A 17,633-nucleotide genomic window follows, 5' to 3' on the forward strand; every position below is an offset into this window, starting at 1 on the left:
AAAATAGGTGAACTAAGACAATTAATCTAGCTATGGAATTTGCATGAATTCAGTAAAGGCTAGAGAGATTGAAGACTTTTAAATTTAGGAGGCTGTGGCTATAGGGTAAGATTAAGGACTGGGTTGGGTGGAGGCCATATAATAATCTATAAGTTTTGGTGACAAATCAGATGGGGAAGGAGAATGAAGAATAGTGGAAATGATGGAGACAAAGATAGTTGTTTCCAGACTATGGAGAAGTTGGTGCTATGAACAAACAGAATGGAGAATAGATTTTTTAAGAAGATGATTTTTGTTTGAAACTCATCTTTACCTAAAATATTGGTATGATTTGCCAGCAGAACAACCTGCTGGAAATGTCCAGGAGATAGTTGGACACAATTCTGGAATTCAGGAGGGAGAGTATGGCTAGAGCTATAGATTTGGGCATCACCTAATTAGGTGTATCTACTTATGATGGGAATAAATGAGTTTCCTGGGGAAAGAAAGAGAAGTAGGCTTATTAGAGATTTCTTAAAATCAGAAACATTTCCCTCTCCAAAAAAGGGGATAAGATAAGTTTTCAACTTGAAAGCATGCCTATAAAACTTCCACCAACTCAGAATGTCAAATTTCACCAAGACCACTAAGAAATTATTACTCTATTTCTCCAAGTTCTATTATTGAAAGTGAGGAAAAGGAAAAGACAAAATGGAGTTCTGATATGAAAAGATTCTTTTCTGTCATGATATAATGGGAAAAGCACTGACCTTAAAGTAAAGTAAAACCTGGATTGAATTTATAGCTATGTGAATATAATTGTCACTTGCTTTTTCTAAGCCTCAGTTTCCTCATCATATCACAATGGGATGATCACCTCATCATCACAATGGGGATAGTAATATCTTTGCTTCCATTGTTGTTTTGAAGATCAGAAAAGCATTTTGAAAATCTTAAAGACACAGAAATACCAAATACATATTATTTGTCTCTTTCCTGAGCTTGCAAGGTTCAAGAAACAAGACAAGCTTGAACATGGAATAATGGTTAAATAGATGGGAAACAGTATTCATTGAATCAAAACAACCTTTTTTGTCATTGACAATCAAGTGAAGCTGGTAGACTTTTTATCAGAATAGTGCTTTTAAGTGAATAAAATACATGAGAGTATAAAGAAAAGCCATTATATCAAAAGTTATCAAATTTTTTTTCTTAAAGTTCATATACCTCAAGTTAACAACCTCTAAAAACAACAACAATAAAAAACCTTCACATTTTATTTGTCCTATTGTGTACTTGGAGAAATTTCAATCACCCCGGAAAGGAAATTATTTTGTCCATTCATTTGAGTAAGGTTAGACTAATTTAGGTAGTGCTTTTCTTATGAACCTTTCCTTCGTATTTTCTTCACCTCCCTGCTTTACCTGTCTTCCTGTGGTTCTTACTTTTTATGTGTGTTAGTTTCCAGGCCATCGTATACCAGAGTCAGCTCACAGTTTGTATGAATAGATTGTTAAATTTTCAGGTTTGACAAATGCTACAAATCAAAGTATGATTTGTTGATTTATTAATTGACTAGACTTAAGAAAGTGAGAGAGAAAATGTTAATAATGTAGATTAGAAGTGGAAGTGTGTCAAAGGTGCTTTTTTTCCCTGGGGAGAAGTTGTTAAATATTTGCCAGCACATTCTTGGTTCCCGGATTGGGTCTTGGGCTCAGCCACTCACCTTATCCATGTCATTTTTACCTCTTTCTTTTTGGAAAACTCTTCTATGTAGGAGGTCTGCATGTTGGGATGCAAGCAGTTAGGAAGCATTATCTGGGTTACAAAAGATTCTTTTTTTTTTTTTTTTGAGAAAAACTTTCTTCAAAAGTCCTCTGGCTTAGGGCCAGGTAGGAGAAAAGGTAATTTTGTGTGTGGAATGTTGAAACATGTCAATTTCCCAACCTGGCTACTTCTTACACATCAATATCCCCACACCCTGCAGAAGTTTGCATATTGTATGAAGTATTTGTTTGCTTGGCTTTGCCCTTTACTCTACCAATCTCCTCCCTCCATGCTCTCTTGTCAGTTGTTATTGGATGGCATGACCTGATGTGTCAGGTGCTGAGACAGTCAGAACTGGTCAAGGGATGGTCCCTTTCTGTGGGATAGTTACCTCGAGGCTCAGGGAGGCCCAGAATGAACTGCAGAAATAGAACCCAGGAGCAGAATTCTCCAGTGGTCTCTACTAAAAATTCTTCCTCTCTCTACCCCGAAGGATCTCTCCCAGGCCGGGAGATTCAAAGTTCGGATGACAAAGGCTTGGGAATGCAGCGGATGCAGAGACCTATTAAATTTATTCTCTTCCTATGACCCAAGTTTAAGAAATCCCTTAGGCTTCCCACCTACCTTTTCTCTCTCCCTCTGAGACTGTCTGCCCTTTTGGGATTCTAAAACCCCGCCGTTCTCAGCTGTAACCCCAAGTACCCGAGCTCCCAAACACCCCCACTTCTGAAACTTGGTTTCCTCTCTTCCCATCTATGCCAGTGTGAGTCTCCTACGGGTTAATGATTTAAAGGTGCCAGGACAGGTTATCCTCTGTCCCTCCCCGCCACAAGGAGAGTTAAAGCGGGTCTGTTTATGTAAATCTGCTTGGGGTCAGTCACAAGGATCGAATGGCCGAACTGTTCTACTACGGCCACCTCGATTTCCCTGTTGCACCCGCAGCCGCCTAAGTTTTGTGGGAAAGGACAAGGACGAGGGATAGGGGTGGAAACGAACAGGTGGAGGATCTTCCGGAGCGGAGCTCTGCCTGGCTCCCCCGGGAGCAAACTCAGGTGCTTATCGCATGGACAGCGGGGGTGGTGTAGGTGGGCTCCTGGGACTGGGGAGGAGAGGAGTGGAGCTGAACTGGGGATGTTGGGGGTGGGGTGGAGGTAGGAAGGGTTGGGACCGCCTCACTATTCTTTTAAGGCTGCCCCTGAAGGTATGTGGAGGAGGTGGGGGAAGGGGGGGAGCGGAAAGCTGTAAATGGCCCGGTGGGGGGGGGGGGGATAGTGGCAGGGGGAAGGGGCCTGGAATACCTGGAATGGGGGGTGGGTAGCAGTAATTATCATAAGGGTGTGCCAAGCAATAATTGTCTTTAGAGAGAAGAGCAGTTATTTGGGGGGAGGAATGCGGAATAGCCGTAATTGGAGTTGGGGCAGAGTGAAGAAGTGTGGGGGTAGTATGGGACGGGGTTCCTAGCCCAGCCCCAAGTACCCCAGTAGGTGCTGAGGCAATGTTCTCAGAATTAAATGCACCTTGCACGCTTCCAGCCCGGCCCCCAGCGCTGCAGAGCCCCTCCCCTCTGTGCTGGGGGAGCGACCCCTCCCGGGCGGACTGGACTCTAGCCACTGCTTCTCTCTCTCTTTTTTTGGTACTCTTCGCCCACGTCTTTTTCTAGCCCCCGCTTGGCAGGATGATGGCTCTGTTAGGAAAAAGTGAATGAAGGAGGAGGAGGAAGAAGAGGAGGCGGAGGGAGGCGGCTGCGGTGCTGGCGTTGACTCTGGCGTTGGCGTTGGCTTTGGCGGCGGCTGCAGCTCGAGAAGGAGGAGGTGGTGGTGGAGGAGGAGGAGTAGGGAGCGCGCCTGACTGCCCGGGCCGCACGTCGGGGTCTGGGCGCTCGGCGGCGGCTGCTGTGGCCACTGAAGCAAAGCAGCGCCTCCCCTCTCCCAGAGACCCATGGACAGCTTGCCGGCCTCCGGGGCCAAGCCCCCCAGCGGGTAAGCCGAGGAATCTGGGGAAGCCAGCTCGCAACTTAATTTACTCTTATATCCCTTGCTTTGAGTTTTGATTGCCCCCCATCCACCCTTTGCGCGCAAACAACCACACTTACACACTCACACACACACACATGCACGCGCGCGAGGGTGCCCCTCCTTGCCCTGATCCGGGTTTAGGCGCCGGGTTGGGGGTTGGGGGTGGGGGTGGGACGGGACGGTGTTAATTCAGTTCGCCCCTCCCACTCTAATTTAGCACCGGCCTGAGTCCGAGGGGCCTCGTGGGGAGCAACTTGGTGTGTATTTGTGTACTTTTGTGTTCTGGGGTCGTTTCCCAGGTAACAGTGTCTGGCCCGAGTCTGAGTGCAGTTTGTTGGGTTGTTTTCTTTTAAATGGGATTTAGACAGCCCAGCCCCAACCTCATTATCATCATCGTCCTCAGTAGCAAACACTTAATAATAGAACTCTACACATTGATTGTTCTGAGTGCTTTTATTCCCCCTTACTAAACGACCTTCCCCCAGCATCCCCCCCCCATTTTTGGCAATGGAAGGAAACTTTGGGCACTTGAGGAAAAACCCAGAATCCGTGGTACCAAGATTTGTGGATGCTGGGGAAGAAACCTCCTTTCCTCTTAACTTAAAAATTCTCACACACTACCAGGGCTTGCTAGCTGTATATTGAACTTGCACCTTTGACTCTTGCCCGGCTTAGGTTTTTTCTTTCACCTGTTTTATACACCTGCTCTACCTGCACAAATCTAATTAATAATGATTATGATTGCCTATAGTAGCACTCTCAATCACTGTTCCTCATAAGATGCCTTCATGGACATAGCCTCAACATAGTGCTCCTAGAAGTTCTGAAATCACTTGTTTGGGGGCAAATGTGCTTATGAGTATTGGAAATGGAATGAGTGGGTGGGGATTGGGAGTGCACCTGCTTATGGAATGGGCGCATGCTTTCAGCCCATTTTGCACACTAGCAACTGGACTTGAACATGGGGTAATGGGGGACAGCAGATCTCTTTCTCTCTGCAACTGTCCCCACTGACTCACCAAGGTCCATATGCTGCTGCTGTTGTCCCAGTCTTTCAAAAGGGTTTTCAGAGACAGGAGTTTTCCTTTTCCTTTTTGCCAGGAAAAAGTGAAACAGCGAAACAAATCAAATAATTTTGGAGCTGAGGAATGTTAAGAAGAATTTTTTTCTCAATGCTCTTATGTGGTGTTTACATAATTCCCCTTTGATTGAACAAATCTAAACAAAGAAAAAATGTGGGAAATCCTTTTTAATGAATACACAAAAATTAAATAGGCAAACATAAAAGAGAATTCCCTTTAAATTTGTTTTTTTAATATTCCTTGTCAAAAGGGCAATGAGTTGCAAGAATCATTTTTACTTTTAGATAAAAGAGAAGAAAGGATAAGGAAAAATGAGTCAGTAAAACATTTTAAGGATTTTAAAAAAGATTTCAATGTACAAGAAGCAGTAGGTTTTTAGTAAAGATTTAAGTACATAAAAGTTGTCTAAAGAAATAATTGCTATCTACTTTAGAGACTGTTTTAGATGGGACTCCAGGTCTATGGTAGGAGAGGCGGCATTAACCAGGAAAAAATATAATATTTTTATATTTAAATGACAACAGATACACAATGTAATATGACATCCATTTGGAAGTTCTTTTGGAGTGTTATTAATTACCAGTGTTGGTAGATTCTGGCCTGCCCTCTCCCAGTCATATCCCAACTGTAATTGGGTGATTTGTATGTTGGAGTTGATTTTATAGGAAAGGAAGAGATGTTCTTAACTCTTCTCCACTCCTTTCCTTTCTGCCTTTTTAGGATGTGAATCTATTTGTTTGAAGACATTCAATATATAGGGGTCAAGAAAACATGAGATTGTTTATTTTTTTTAATTGGGGGCTAACTTTTTGACTAGTGGTTTTGTTGAGATGACCTCAATTCTTAGGTATTAAAGGTCAGCTTAAATAAAATTGTCCAAAGGAATCCTTTAATGTAGTTACTCTAAATTAACAGCTCTTTATAAAGATAGACAAGGTATTGAATACTGAGTGATAATGGGAATGAAGATAGAGTTCTTCTATTCATTACTTTAAAAAAAATTTTTATTTGTTACTTTGCTGATTAAGGAGATAGCAATTGCTATAGGTATAGGAACAATTCTTTCTGCTTGATATTTCAACTGTGGATTAGAAAGTCTTTAAAAATCAATTAACTCTTTTTTATCTGCATGATGAGAATTGATTTGCTTGATTTTCCAGAATCTCTCCAAATCTTTATGGGTGGAGAATGCTGGTGAAAGTCTCTTTGTGTATAGACAGCATAAATCAGGGAGAAAAAATATTATTTAATTTAGGAAATGTATAACTAGATTGCAAAAAGAAATGTGTCTCTACATGATGATTAAAGTGAATCATTTTATTTAGGAAAAGAGCTTGATTTTGATTATTGTATTGCTGAATAAACCTTACGAAAATTACCTTTAGGGTTCTTTTTTGTTTCAAATGTATCTAGTTTTCAATTATTTTGACAGTGGACAATTTATAAAATGTTTCATTGAGGTAAATGACATGACTTCTTTACTGGAGATACCTAGAAAAATTCTTGCTTTCGTCAGACCATTTTCAAAAAAAGAAAAGAAAAACAACTTACTGGCGTTTCAAGGTCATGTTTAGAGAGTTTTACAGTTTAATTTCTATTTTTTGCTTTACTTTATTGAATTGGCATCAAAGAAAACTAATAAAATAAATTTGTAAGATCTTCAGGAAACATTGGGAAAATAGGAAGCATTGCTTTTAGAGTACTTGTAACAGTTGAGAGAACCAAGACTATTTTCTAGAATGTCTATTTACTACAGCATATACTTTTTAGGGCATCAATCTTTAAAGTATGGTCTGTGCACCCCCTGGGTATCTTAGACCCTTTCTGGGTGCATCTATGAAGTCAACACCATTTTCATAGTAACACAAAAACATTTTAATTTCCAGTATGCTAACTGTTAATAGATGCAAAGCTCTTGGGAGGGGATTCCCCACTTCAAATCCTGACTGCAAAAAGCTTGAGAACTGCTGTTTTGGGATATCTCACATGTAAGTTGTACCTGGAAGGCTGGTAGTTTAACAAAATAGTTTTATTTCTATATTATGAGTGTGTGTTTTTGGGTAGTATAGCAGGTTGTAACTATATAAATGCTAAAACAGCTGGTGAATTTGGTGGATAAAACAACTGCTCAGTTTAATGAAGTAATGAGCAAGAGAGCAATATTCAGGATGTCAGCCAGATGGGACCTGGTAGATCACCCTGTGTAACCTCTCAATTTTTTCAAGGGACTAAAAGAGGTCCAGAGAGGTGAGATCAGACTGGATGTTTGACCTACATTGCTGAAGGACTGTAAATGTATTCTTTGTATGAATTTAATTTTTCTTTTCTGATTTTTTTGGAGCTCAAATTATTCTATTTTCAGGTTGATAAAAGTGGAAAATTTTAGACTTTTCTTTTTAATCATTAGGTATATGTAAAAAGCCTGTAATTATTTATAGTGGGGAAAGTCTATAAAAGTTTAGTTTTCCTTAAAAAGAGGGACAAAAACCATAATAGTAGGAATGATTGTAGTAATTATTATATTCACATTTAACAACAATGATAATCATAACTAGTCGAGTGTTTCAAAGCTGTACTTGTTTGCTTTGTGGTTACAGGGTCAACAAGTTGGATAATACGCTTCCATTCTTTCAAAAGATCTGGAGGTTATTGATTGAATTAGCTATGTTGTTTTTGTGTGCCCCCCCCCTTCCCCTTTCTGAAATTTGGTTACATAAGTGCTATTGTTAAAAGGAATTTGCTATTTTGAATACACTTTCTTTACTCCTGTAAATTGTCTTGACCAGTAAATTTGTGAATAGTGAATTCAGATGTGGCTAGATCTGAAGAATAGAAGAGACCTGGTGAATCTTATCCCTACATTAAAAATTATGACTTGAGAAGTTGGATCCTTTGCCCCTATGCAGTTTTTTAACTGATTTCATTGATCTTACATTAGGTAAATTTGTCTTTGAATACATTCTGGGTTTTCTAATGATTGTGCAAAAGTGAACAGACTGGAATGTAATGAGAAATGCATATGGGGTTATTAGGAGAATTTTGACCATCCCTCTGGCTGTTCTAACATTCTGAAATATCTTTCTTCATATTTCTGAGTCTTTCTTCATGTTTTGAAGAGGCAGCACAAATATTGAGCAGGATTATTTTTAAGTTGGATTCTAAACAAATGATAACAAATTTAAAGCTGAAAGGTACTGCAGAAGTCAGTTCATTCAACTCTCATTTTACTGATGAGGAAATTGAGGGTCAGAAACCAAATGATTTGACCAAGGCCACACAATAATAGATAGCAGAACCAAGCAGAACCAAGATTCTGGATCCTAAGCAGATTTTATCCTAAAATAATCAGCAAGTATATAATCCCAGAGTTTCCTCAAGTTTCTCCTCATCTTGCTTTCTACAAGAAACTTTTCCTAATTCTGTGTGTGTATATTGATAGAATTCAAGTTCCCAGAGGGCAGGACTTGCTTCAAGTCAAGTCAAAAGCCTTTTTTTTCCCTCTATATCCTACAGCATCAAGCAAAATGCCAGGAACATAGTAGAGACTTGATAAAGGCTCATTGATCCATTCTGTTCTTCAGCTTGGAAATACTGAAGTGTCCAGAGAAAAGGAATAAAAATAAAACCTTTGTGTTACAGATTTTCCTAAGACTTCCCATTAGCAGACTTGATGTTTTCTTTTATGAACTGTAGACTCTAAGTTCCATGAGAACAGGGAATTTATTTTTTTTATCCGTAGCAACAGACTTTTATATATGATAAGTGCTTAATAACTTTGTTATTTAGAAAAGATCTAAAGGAGATTTAAAATACATTATGAGATATACCCATCCGGCACTTAGCATGGTGCCTGGCATAGAGTATGAACTTAATAAATATTTATTGATTGATATAAAGTAATCTTATGAATGTGCTATAGTTGATAAATAATCTCTTGTATTATGACTTTCCATAGTCTGTCTCTAAACTACCTTTCCAGTCTTATGCCGTTGTTTTCCTTCACAAACACTCAAACTGGCCTTTTGCCCATTGCTTGTCCTTAGTATTTCATCTGCCTTTGGCTTAGGCAGGGTTGTTTCTCCATGTCTGGAATGTTTTCCTTCCTCCTCATCTTTTTTTCAGAAAACCCCTGCCTTCCTTTAAAACACACTTCAGCTGTCCCCTTCCTGATCTTTCCTCCAGGGTATTCTGCTCTCTCCCTTTAGAAATTACTGTGTTAGGGGTCAGCTGGGTGGCTCAGTGGATTGAGAGCGAGGCCTAGAGACTGGAGGCCCTAGGTTCAAATTTGGCCTCCAATACCTCCAAGCTGTGACCCAGGTCAAATCACTTAACCCCCATTTCCTAACCCTTACCACTCTTCTGCCTTGGAACCAATACTCAGTATTGATTCCAAAGGGAAGGTAAGGGGGAAGGAAGGAAGGAAGGAAGGAAGGAAGGAAGGAAGGAAGGAAGGAAGGAAGGAAGGAAGGAAGGAAGGAAGGAAGGAAGGAAGGAAGGAAGGAAGGAAGGAAGGAAGGAAGGAAGGAAGGAAGGAAGGAAGGAAGGAAGGAAGGAAGGAAGGAAGGAAGGAAGGAAGGAAGGAAGGAAGGAAGGAAGGAAGGAAGGAAGGAAGGAAGGAAAAATACTGTGTTAATTGATGTTTACTTATCTCTATATACATACTCTATTCCTCTTACCATTCTATATCCTCCTCATCTCCAGATTGTAAGTTTTTGAAGGCAGAGATCATTTCCCTTTGTGTGTGTGTGTGTGTGTGTGTGTGTGTGTGTGTGTGTGTGTGTGTGTGTGTGTGTGTGTGTGTGTGTGTCTTCTGTACCTACCACAATGTTGGAAGACTCTACTCATATGTGCTTAATAACAAATAAAATCATATGCTACAAATTATATTGAGTTTTTATATTTTGCCTTTAGGATGAGAAGAACTTTGCTCTTACTAACTTTTAAATGTATCTTTTTTTTTTGCAAATATACAGCAAGTCCTTGCATTTTCTTTTATTTTAGTCAGTTTTAATTTTCAGCTTCCCATTTTCTTCCTTCCTTTGTTTTTTTCCCTACATTATTTCACCCAGGTCATGCTCTATTTTTCTGGCTTTCAAGAGGGTAATGTACAGTATTCTCTTCAATATTGTTTTCCCTTAGTCTTCCCATTTTCATTTTATTCAGTCTTTATTTTAAATTACTTCTTCTGATATGGTATAAAACTTTTCCCTCACATGTAATTTACCATTACTGGGAAGTGTTGTTTCAGGCTATTCATGTTGATAATCATTGTTTTCAAGATTTATTCTGTAGTGAAGGACTCAAAGTCTCTTGATCCTATAAAATGATATATCAAAGTGTCATGAATTCCCAAACAACAGCAAATCTAACCTAAAAGGAGAGCGTGTCTCTTTGCAAGAAAAGAATCTTCATGTATTTTATTGACATTCTATTAATTAGTCCTACCTAGGCTGCTTTGTAATATCTTATGTGTTTTGACTAGTTTATATTTAGTCCTCTAACTAGATAGTGATTTTAGAAACTGGAGATGCTTTTAAACCTTTAGAAGAGAAGACTTAAGTGATGATAACAGATTATTTCTCAATCATGCCTCTTGAACTCATGTCAACTTTGTTATCCCACTCTTCCCAGAATTGGATTTTGTCTCGGGCTTTGTCTGTTAGGTGAACTTTTTACTTGTCTTACCCAGAACCAGACTTTGATGCCACTTCCCAGCCATTTCCAAACCATGATACCACAAGAGCTCTTCTCCTCATACCCATTTCCCTTTATGTGTTATCTTCCCTCACTGGAATATAAGTTGTGCTTACTTGTATTAGTGTTTAGCACTATACCTGGCACATGGTAAATGCTTAATAAATAATTTTTTCCTTCCTTCAGTCAATCAATTAATTAGCTCTTATTAAGCTCCCTTCATTCTCATCCAGTATGTGAAAGGACCCTCTAGAGGAAAAAGATGTACTTATTCTCTGTTGCTTTACAAAATGGAACAAAGAGCAATAGGTCAACACTATTGGGAAGGTAATTTTGATTGATGTAATTACAGCCAGGAAGTAACTTTCTAACAGAAAGAGATGTTCAGAAATGGGCCACACTGCCCACTTATAGAAATTAAATTCCTTATCCCTGGAAGTATCGAAACAGAAGTTAGTTGAGTGACAACCTGCCATGTAGAGAAGATTGAATCTTTGAGGATTATCTTAGAGATCATTTGTTATGACTGTTATAGGAAAGAAAATCATAATTTCTGTAGGTCAAATCCAATTATAATAAACACCAATGCAAAGATAGTTTTAGAGAAGAAAAAAATCCTCCTCCTCCAAGAATATATATATTTTAAGTAGAAACTGATAGAATAAATTCAAATACAGCAAAAGGATCTGGACAAATCTGTTAAGTATTGCAATGAGATTTTTACCCATATTTACTCATTAGCTCTCTACACTACTCATTGTACTATACTCCTATACATATTGTAGTTTTCAAAAAAAAAATTTTATTGGAACTCTTTATTTTTACATTAGTGTTTTACTGATTTCTCCTGCCTCTCCTTTCATAATATAGAAAAATCCTATGATATTTATCATGATTTCTCCTGATCATCCCTCTAGTTAATAATAGTACTCCTAAATAACAAAATGCATATAGTATGTGTGTGTCTGTTGTGTACCTGCTTATATGTTTATATATTCTATCCCTTCAGTAGACTGTAAGTTCCTTGAGTGCAGGAGCTGTTTCATCTTTGTCATTGCACCCTTGGCACCATGCCTGTCACCTAGCTGGCATTTAATGAATAATATTCACTTGTTTAGTGAAGAAAGTTGGTTCATAGCTAACTTTAAGCCAAGGGAAAATAATTCTTTCTCTTGTATTTCTTTAATGTAACCCAGCAGAAGCGTGTTATGTTTTAGTAATTACTGAAATTTAAAGACGAAGTTTTGCAGAGGGTTAGACTAGATGGCTTCTAAAGAGTTTTCTAGATATATGTTTGTGATCCTGTGGCCCAAGTGTATTGTTAAATTAAAAAAAAACTTCTGGGATAGTTTCTATCACTTCCCTCTCTTTACTACTTAATAATACATTTTTAAGAAATACATGTTTACCTGGTAAGGATTGGAAATCCTTACCTCAGATCAAAATGCCCTTTTTTTTCATTAAATTATTAAAAATACTTCTATTAAAGAGGGGCAGAACTAGGTAGTAGAATGAGCTCTAGTATTCTGGTGAAAGAGATTCTGGTAACAACTCTCGTTTCCTCATATGTAAAATGAGGACATTAGAATGAGTCTGTTCTAAAGTCCTTACCAACAATAAAAATTATTTTGTTTGTTCACTGATGATAAAGTGATTAGGAATATAAGAAACATATTTACTTCTCTTCTTTATTTGGAACCTCTTAAAGTGACCGGTCTTATCTGGGATCCTGGATTATATAAAAATAATCAAATCCTATGGGACTGATTCATTTTGTTTTCCTGGCATCCCATGGTCTGTGATGCTAGCTCTGCATAGGCAGATTCTTGGAGGCTTTCAAGACTAGTGGTCATGTTACTTGGAATGAAATAGGACTTTACTTAAAGTAGCCATTTTTCTGACACTGAGGTGGAATCAAAGCAAGTTGTGGAATGTTTATATGTTGGAGAGAATGGGATAGAAGAATTATTTTTAACTGACTTTTCCGTAATTTCCATATTTATTCCCAAATGTCTTTGATAGGACCACCAGAAAATACTAATCCTTGAAGTTCTTCAAACCATTAATTCTGCAGGTGCCAAATGACTTAGAACTCAGCTGATGAATGCCTCTCCTATGGCCAGTTCTTGGTACAAGAAAAGGCATCTGAGCTCAAATCTTTTGGCACACTCTAAGCAGTATAAACATCTCTGTGATTCACCACATTAGCAGTTTTATCTCTGATATGGTAATTCACAAATCGCCTCTAGAAGCTTAATGTTCCTTAGAGAAAATACATTACTTCGATTTGGCTGCCCTAAAACCTGAGAGAGCCTCCCTTATAAGCCTGGATACAGAATGCTTTGTAAATGTCATTCTAGGAGAAAAAATAATTGCTGTATATAATCAAGCACCTACTACTTGCTAGCTCCTAAAGGATGGAAATATATGTGTGTGTGTATGTATGTGTGTGTGTGTGTGTATACACACTCTCTTTCTCTCTATTTATATATATATATATGCATATATATATATATATATAGAGAGAGAGAGAGAGAGAGAGAGAGAGAGAAAGAGAGTGTATATATAGAAAGAGAGAGAGAGAGAGAGAACATTCCAGACATAATGCTCAGAGTCTGTCTGTGTTTGTAGATGGGGTATCTTGTAGAAAGATCCAAAAGAAGGCCAGCTTATAAAAGGCTTCAAATCCTATATAGAGGGTGTTATATTTGATGCTGGGGCTTATTGAATTGTTGGGGAGGGGGGGAACATGTTCTGTCCTGCACCTTGGGAAGATGCATTTGATGAGTAAGTGTCCTTCCGAATGAGAAATTCACTTTAAGTGTGACTATCTTTTCCATGACTAAATATCATAGATTTTAACAAGGTAGGACTACCATATTTCCCCTTAATAAAGTAATACCCAAGTAGTTTCTAAAAATCAATTCAACGTAATGGACTTCTCTACTAGCAGCAATGCAATGATCCAGGACAATTCTGAGGGACTTAGAAAGAACTGTGGGAGCAGAAACACAGAAGAAAAACAACTGCTTGACCACGTGTGTCAATGGGGATATGATTGGGGTTATAAACCCTAAATGATCACGCTATCAATCATATGGATCAATAATATGGAAATAGGTCTTGACCAAAGACACACGTAAAATCCATTGGAATTGTGTGTTGGATATGGGAGGGGGTTTGGGGAAGGGAAAAGAAAGAACATGAGTTTTGTAATCCTGGAAAAATGCTCTAAATTAATCAATTAAATAAAATTTAAAGTAAATTAAAAATAAATAAAAATAAAAATCAGTTCAAGTTTGTAGCTGAGAACAGGAAAAGAGGGAAATTTTTCTTCAGAATATGTGTAAATTGGCATTATAATAATAGTAAATTATCAATAGTAAATAATGAGAATAATAGTAAACTGTTAAATGAGCCATGTGCCACTAAGGGAAAAACCCAAGTCTTAAGGAGTTGATAATTTAGCCCACAAAAGTCTTATCCTGCTGCTGCCACCTGGCAGAAAGACATGGCACTAGGCTCTCTGAGGCTGACCTTGGACAGGGCTTTACCGAGCAAGAAGGGCTTTTGGATTTTGTCCTGCCTAGTTGATCCTGAATATGGTCAACACTGGAAGCTTTGCTACCAGACCCTAACCTTTCTTGCTTTACTAACTCATAAATTAGTTCGAGTAATCTGGGAAATCATGCAGGAGGTTCAGTGATGTCCTTTAAAAAATGTGATGAGAAGTAAAACCTCTAGTCTGCATGTATAAAAGCTAAATTCTGGCACATCACTAATGTGAAGTGACAGAGTGTATTCCCAAATGAGATCTGGCAATCTTTACTCCCATTACCTAATAATTTGATTATTGAATAAGTAAGTATTAGAGTCTTCATTAAGAAGTGTTAGCATATAAAAAGAGTAATAATTTATGTTTGTATTTACTTGTTTGTTCCTGTGGTTAATTGATGGGTTTTAAAAAACACAGTCTAAGAGCTAGTGCCCTGATTAAGACAGTCTCAATTAGTCTATTAACGATTAGTTTTTAAAATGCATTGGCTTACATAACCAAAATGTACAGATTTGCATGGAATTGGTGCTTCATTTCAATTAAAAATTGCCTCCCATGGATTATATTTCACATAATGCCATTATTAAATCATTATACTAAAAATGCATTGGCTCAATTGAAATCCATTTTTTAAAACCTGCTCAACAGGAAAATATCAATTTTGGCTGGTGGAAAACACATTGTTGGTATAATTCTGAGTGACTTGGACATCTTCACTCCCAATGAATCCATGCCTCTTCTGCTTTGGAGCATTTTGTGATTGCTGCATAGTTATATGCTTAATCCAGAAACACTTATAGAGGAAGCCTTCAAGTTAAATTTAATTAAGTTCAACAAAATTATGAAGTACCTACTGGGTACCGAGCATTGTGTGTGTGAAGGGATAAAGAAGTACTTAGACAAGACATACTCTTATCTCAATAAGTGCAGATAAAGATTGAAATGCAGAAAAATGCCCATTCCTATTAAAAATACCAGTGAAAATTGGAATAAATGGAAGTTTCTTAAAATTATAAGTAGCATCTTTTTAAAACCATCAACAGGCATTATCTATAACAGGTATAAACTAGAAGCCTTCCCAGTGAGATCAGGAGTGAAGCAAGGATGCCCATCATCACCACTACTATTCAATATTGTATTAGAAATGCTTGCTATAAGTCATTCCCCAATTGATAAATGTGCAAAGGACATGAATAGGCAATTTTCAGATTAGAGAAATCAAACCTATTAATAAGCACATGAAAAAGTGCTCTACATCTCTTATAATCAGAGAGATGCAAATCAAAGCAACTCTGAGGTATCACTTCACACCTAGCAGATTGGCTAACATGACATCAAAGGAAAGTAATGAATGCTGAAGGGGATGTGGCAAAATTGGGACTGAAAATAATGCACTTGCTGGAGGAGTTGTGAATTGATCCAACTATTCTGGAAGGCAATTTGGAACTATGCCTAAAGGACACTAAAAGACTGTTTGCCCTTTTATCCAACCATACCACTGCTGGGTTTATACTCCATAGAGATAATAAGGAAAAAGACTTGGACAAACTTATTTATAGTTGCACGCTTTGTGGTGGCAAAAAATTGGAAAATGAGGGAATTCCCTTCAATTGGGGAATGGCTGAACAAACTGTGGTATGTGCTGGTGATGGAACACTATTGTGCTCAAAGCAATAATGAACTGGAGGAATTCCATGTGAACTGGAATGACCTCCAGGAAGTGATGCAAAGTGGAAGGGGCAGAACCAGGAGAATATGATACACAGAGGCTGATACACCGTGGCACAATTGAATGTAATAGACTTCTCCATTAGTGGCAATACAGTGATCCAAGATAATTCTAAGGGATTTATGAGGAAAAATGCTATCCACATCCAGAGAAAGAACTGTGGGAATAGAAATACAGAAGAAAAACAACTGCTTGATCACATGGTTGATAGGGATATGATTGGGGATGTAGACTGTATGTAAGTGATCACCCTACTGCAAATATTAATAATATGGAAATAGATCTTGATCATTGACACATGTAAAAATCAGTGGAATCACTCATTGGCTATGGAAGGGAGGTGGAAGGAGGGGAAGGAAAGAATATGAATCATGTAACCATGGAAAAATATTCTAAAATAATTGATTAAATGAATAAACTTTTAAATATGCTTGCTACAGCAATGAGAGAAGAAGAAATTGAAAGAATTACAATAGTGAGGAAACAAAGTTATCACTCTTTGCTGATGATCTGATGGTAGTATGATAGATGATAGATGGAGTATCAACAAGAAAACTAATTGAAATAATTAAAAACCTTAGCATAGTTGCAGGATATAAAATAAACCCACACAGATCATCCGCATCTCTTTATACTACAAATAAAGTCCAATAGCAAAGATAGAAAGAGAAATCCCATTTAAAATGATTGTAGAGAGTATACCTTGGAGTCTACCCATGAAGACAAACTGAGGAACTATATGGACGTAACTATGAAACATTTTTCAAACAAAGTCACATCGAAACAACTGGGAAAATGTTAATTGTTATGGGGCTAAATCAATATAATAAAAATGACAATTCTTCCTAAATTAATTTACCTATAAAGTGCTATACCAAACTACCAAAAATTATTTTATAGAGTTAAACAATAAATTTAAATGGACTAGCAAAAAGACCTAGAATATCAAGGGAACTAGTCAAAAATATGAAGGTGGCTTATCTCTAACAGCTTAAATTGTATTACAAAGCACCAACATTCAAAACAATATGGTCCTGGCTAAGAAATAGAGTAGTGGATCAGTGGAATAGATTACATACTGTGAATCTTGAAATTTCTCAGACTTGTGAATGTTAAAAATTTCCCCATCGGGGAATTCTCAATTGGAACAATTCCCTACTGGGAACATTCCACATTTGGATGTGAGAACTCTACTTGGATCAGAAATGGGAGGATCTCTGCTCCACAGGTACTTGGGACTACTTTGGGGGAGAAAACTCCTTGCTAAACAATGAAAGTACTTTAACCCATACTTATAATGAGGCAAAAAGTTCTTTAAGCCATGCCTATTTTTAGAAGTAATACAATGGGGTGCTAAGCATCTATTAAAGGTCAGGCAACTTGTAAACTTGCCAGGAGCAAAGAGGTGAAAACTTATTCAGAAGTTTTTCTGGTTCAAACTTACTAAAGGGATTAGTCAACCCAGCAGTGAATTCAGAATGGGCTGTCCCTTGGAAAACGTCTACTGTGATTGGTAGATGGAATTAGGGGAGGCGACATAGGAGAAAACCCCCTATATAAGAAAAAGCAGAATCTCTTGAAGAACAATCCTTTTGAGGAAGCTCTTATGAGGATCACTTGAGGAAAATCCTTTTGGAAAATGCTTTTGGAGGATCACTTGAGAGGCTCTGGAGAAGGGAAGCTCTTGGAGGACAATCTCTAAGGAGGTCTCGCTGGAGCTCCTCTGAGGGTACTCTGTCCCTCTGGAGGCTCTTGAGAGAGGCCCTTTGAAACAGTCTCTGGCTGGAAGGCTCTTTGAGGAGGACTCTGGC

The 17,633-nt window shown here is 38.0% G+C and overlaps 1 protein-coding gene across 8 annotated transcripts in view; it reads left to right on the plus strand.

Moving 5' to 3' along the window:
- The first annotated feature begins 2,575 nt into the window (after positions 1-2,575).
- COBL (cordon-bleu WH2 repeat protein) overlaps positions 2,576-17,633 on the plus strand; it is a 345,155-nt gene continuing 330,097 nt past the window's right edge. For 4 of the 8 annotated variants that reach the window (XM_007500391.3, XM_056804833.1, XM_056804831.1 and 1 more), the window contains exons 1-2: positions 2,576-2,798; positions 3,407-3,725. In XM_007500391.3, the coding sequence (XP_007500453.2) occupies positions 3,685-3,725 (41 nt within the window). In that variant the 5' untranslated portion in view covers positions 2,576-2,798; positions 3,407-3,684. Of the gene's footprint in view, positions 2,799-3,196; positions 3,726-17,633 lie in introns of those variants that run through there. The other 4 variants (XM_007500392.3, XM_056804834.1, XM_056804835.1 and 1 more) reach the window with 3 other exon arrangements.

The sequence above is a fragment of the Monodelphis domestica genome, chromosome 7 (assembly GCF_027887165.1).
Source record: "Monodelphis domestica isolate mMonDom1 chromosome 7, mMonDom1.pri, whole genome shotgun sequence".
Taxonomy (NCBI): Eukaryota; Metazoa; Chordata; class Mammalia; order Didelphimorphia; family Didelphidae; genus Monodelphis; species Monodelphis domestica.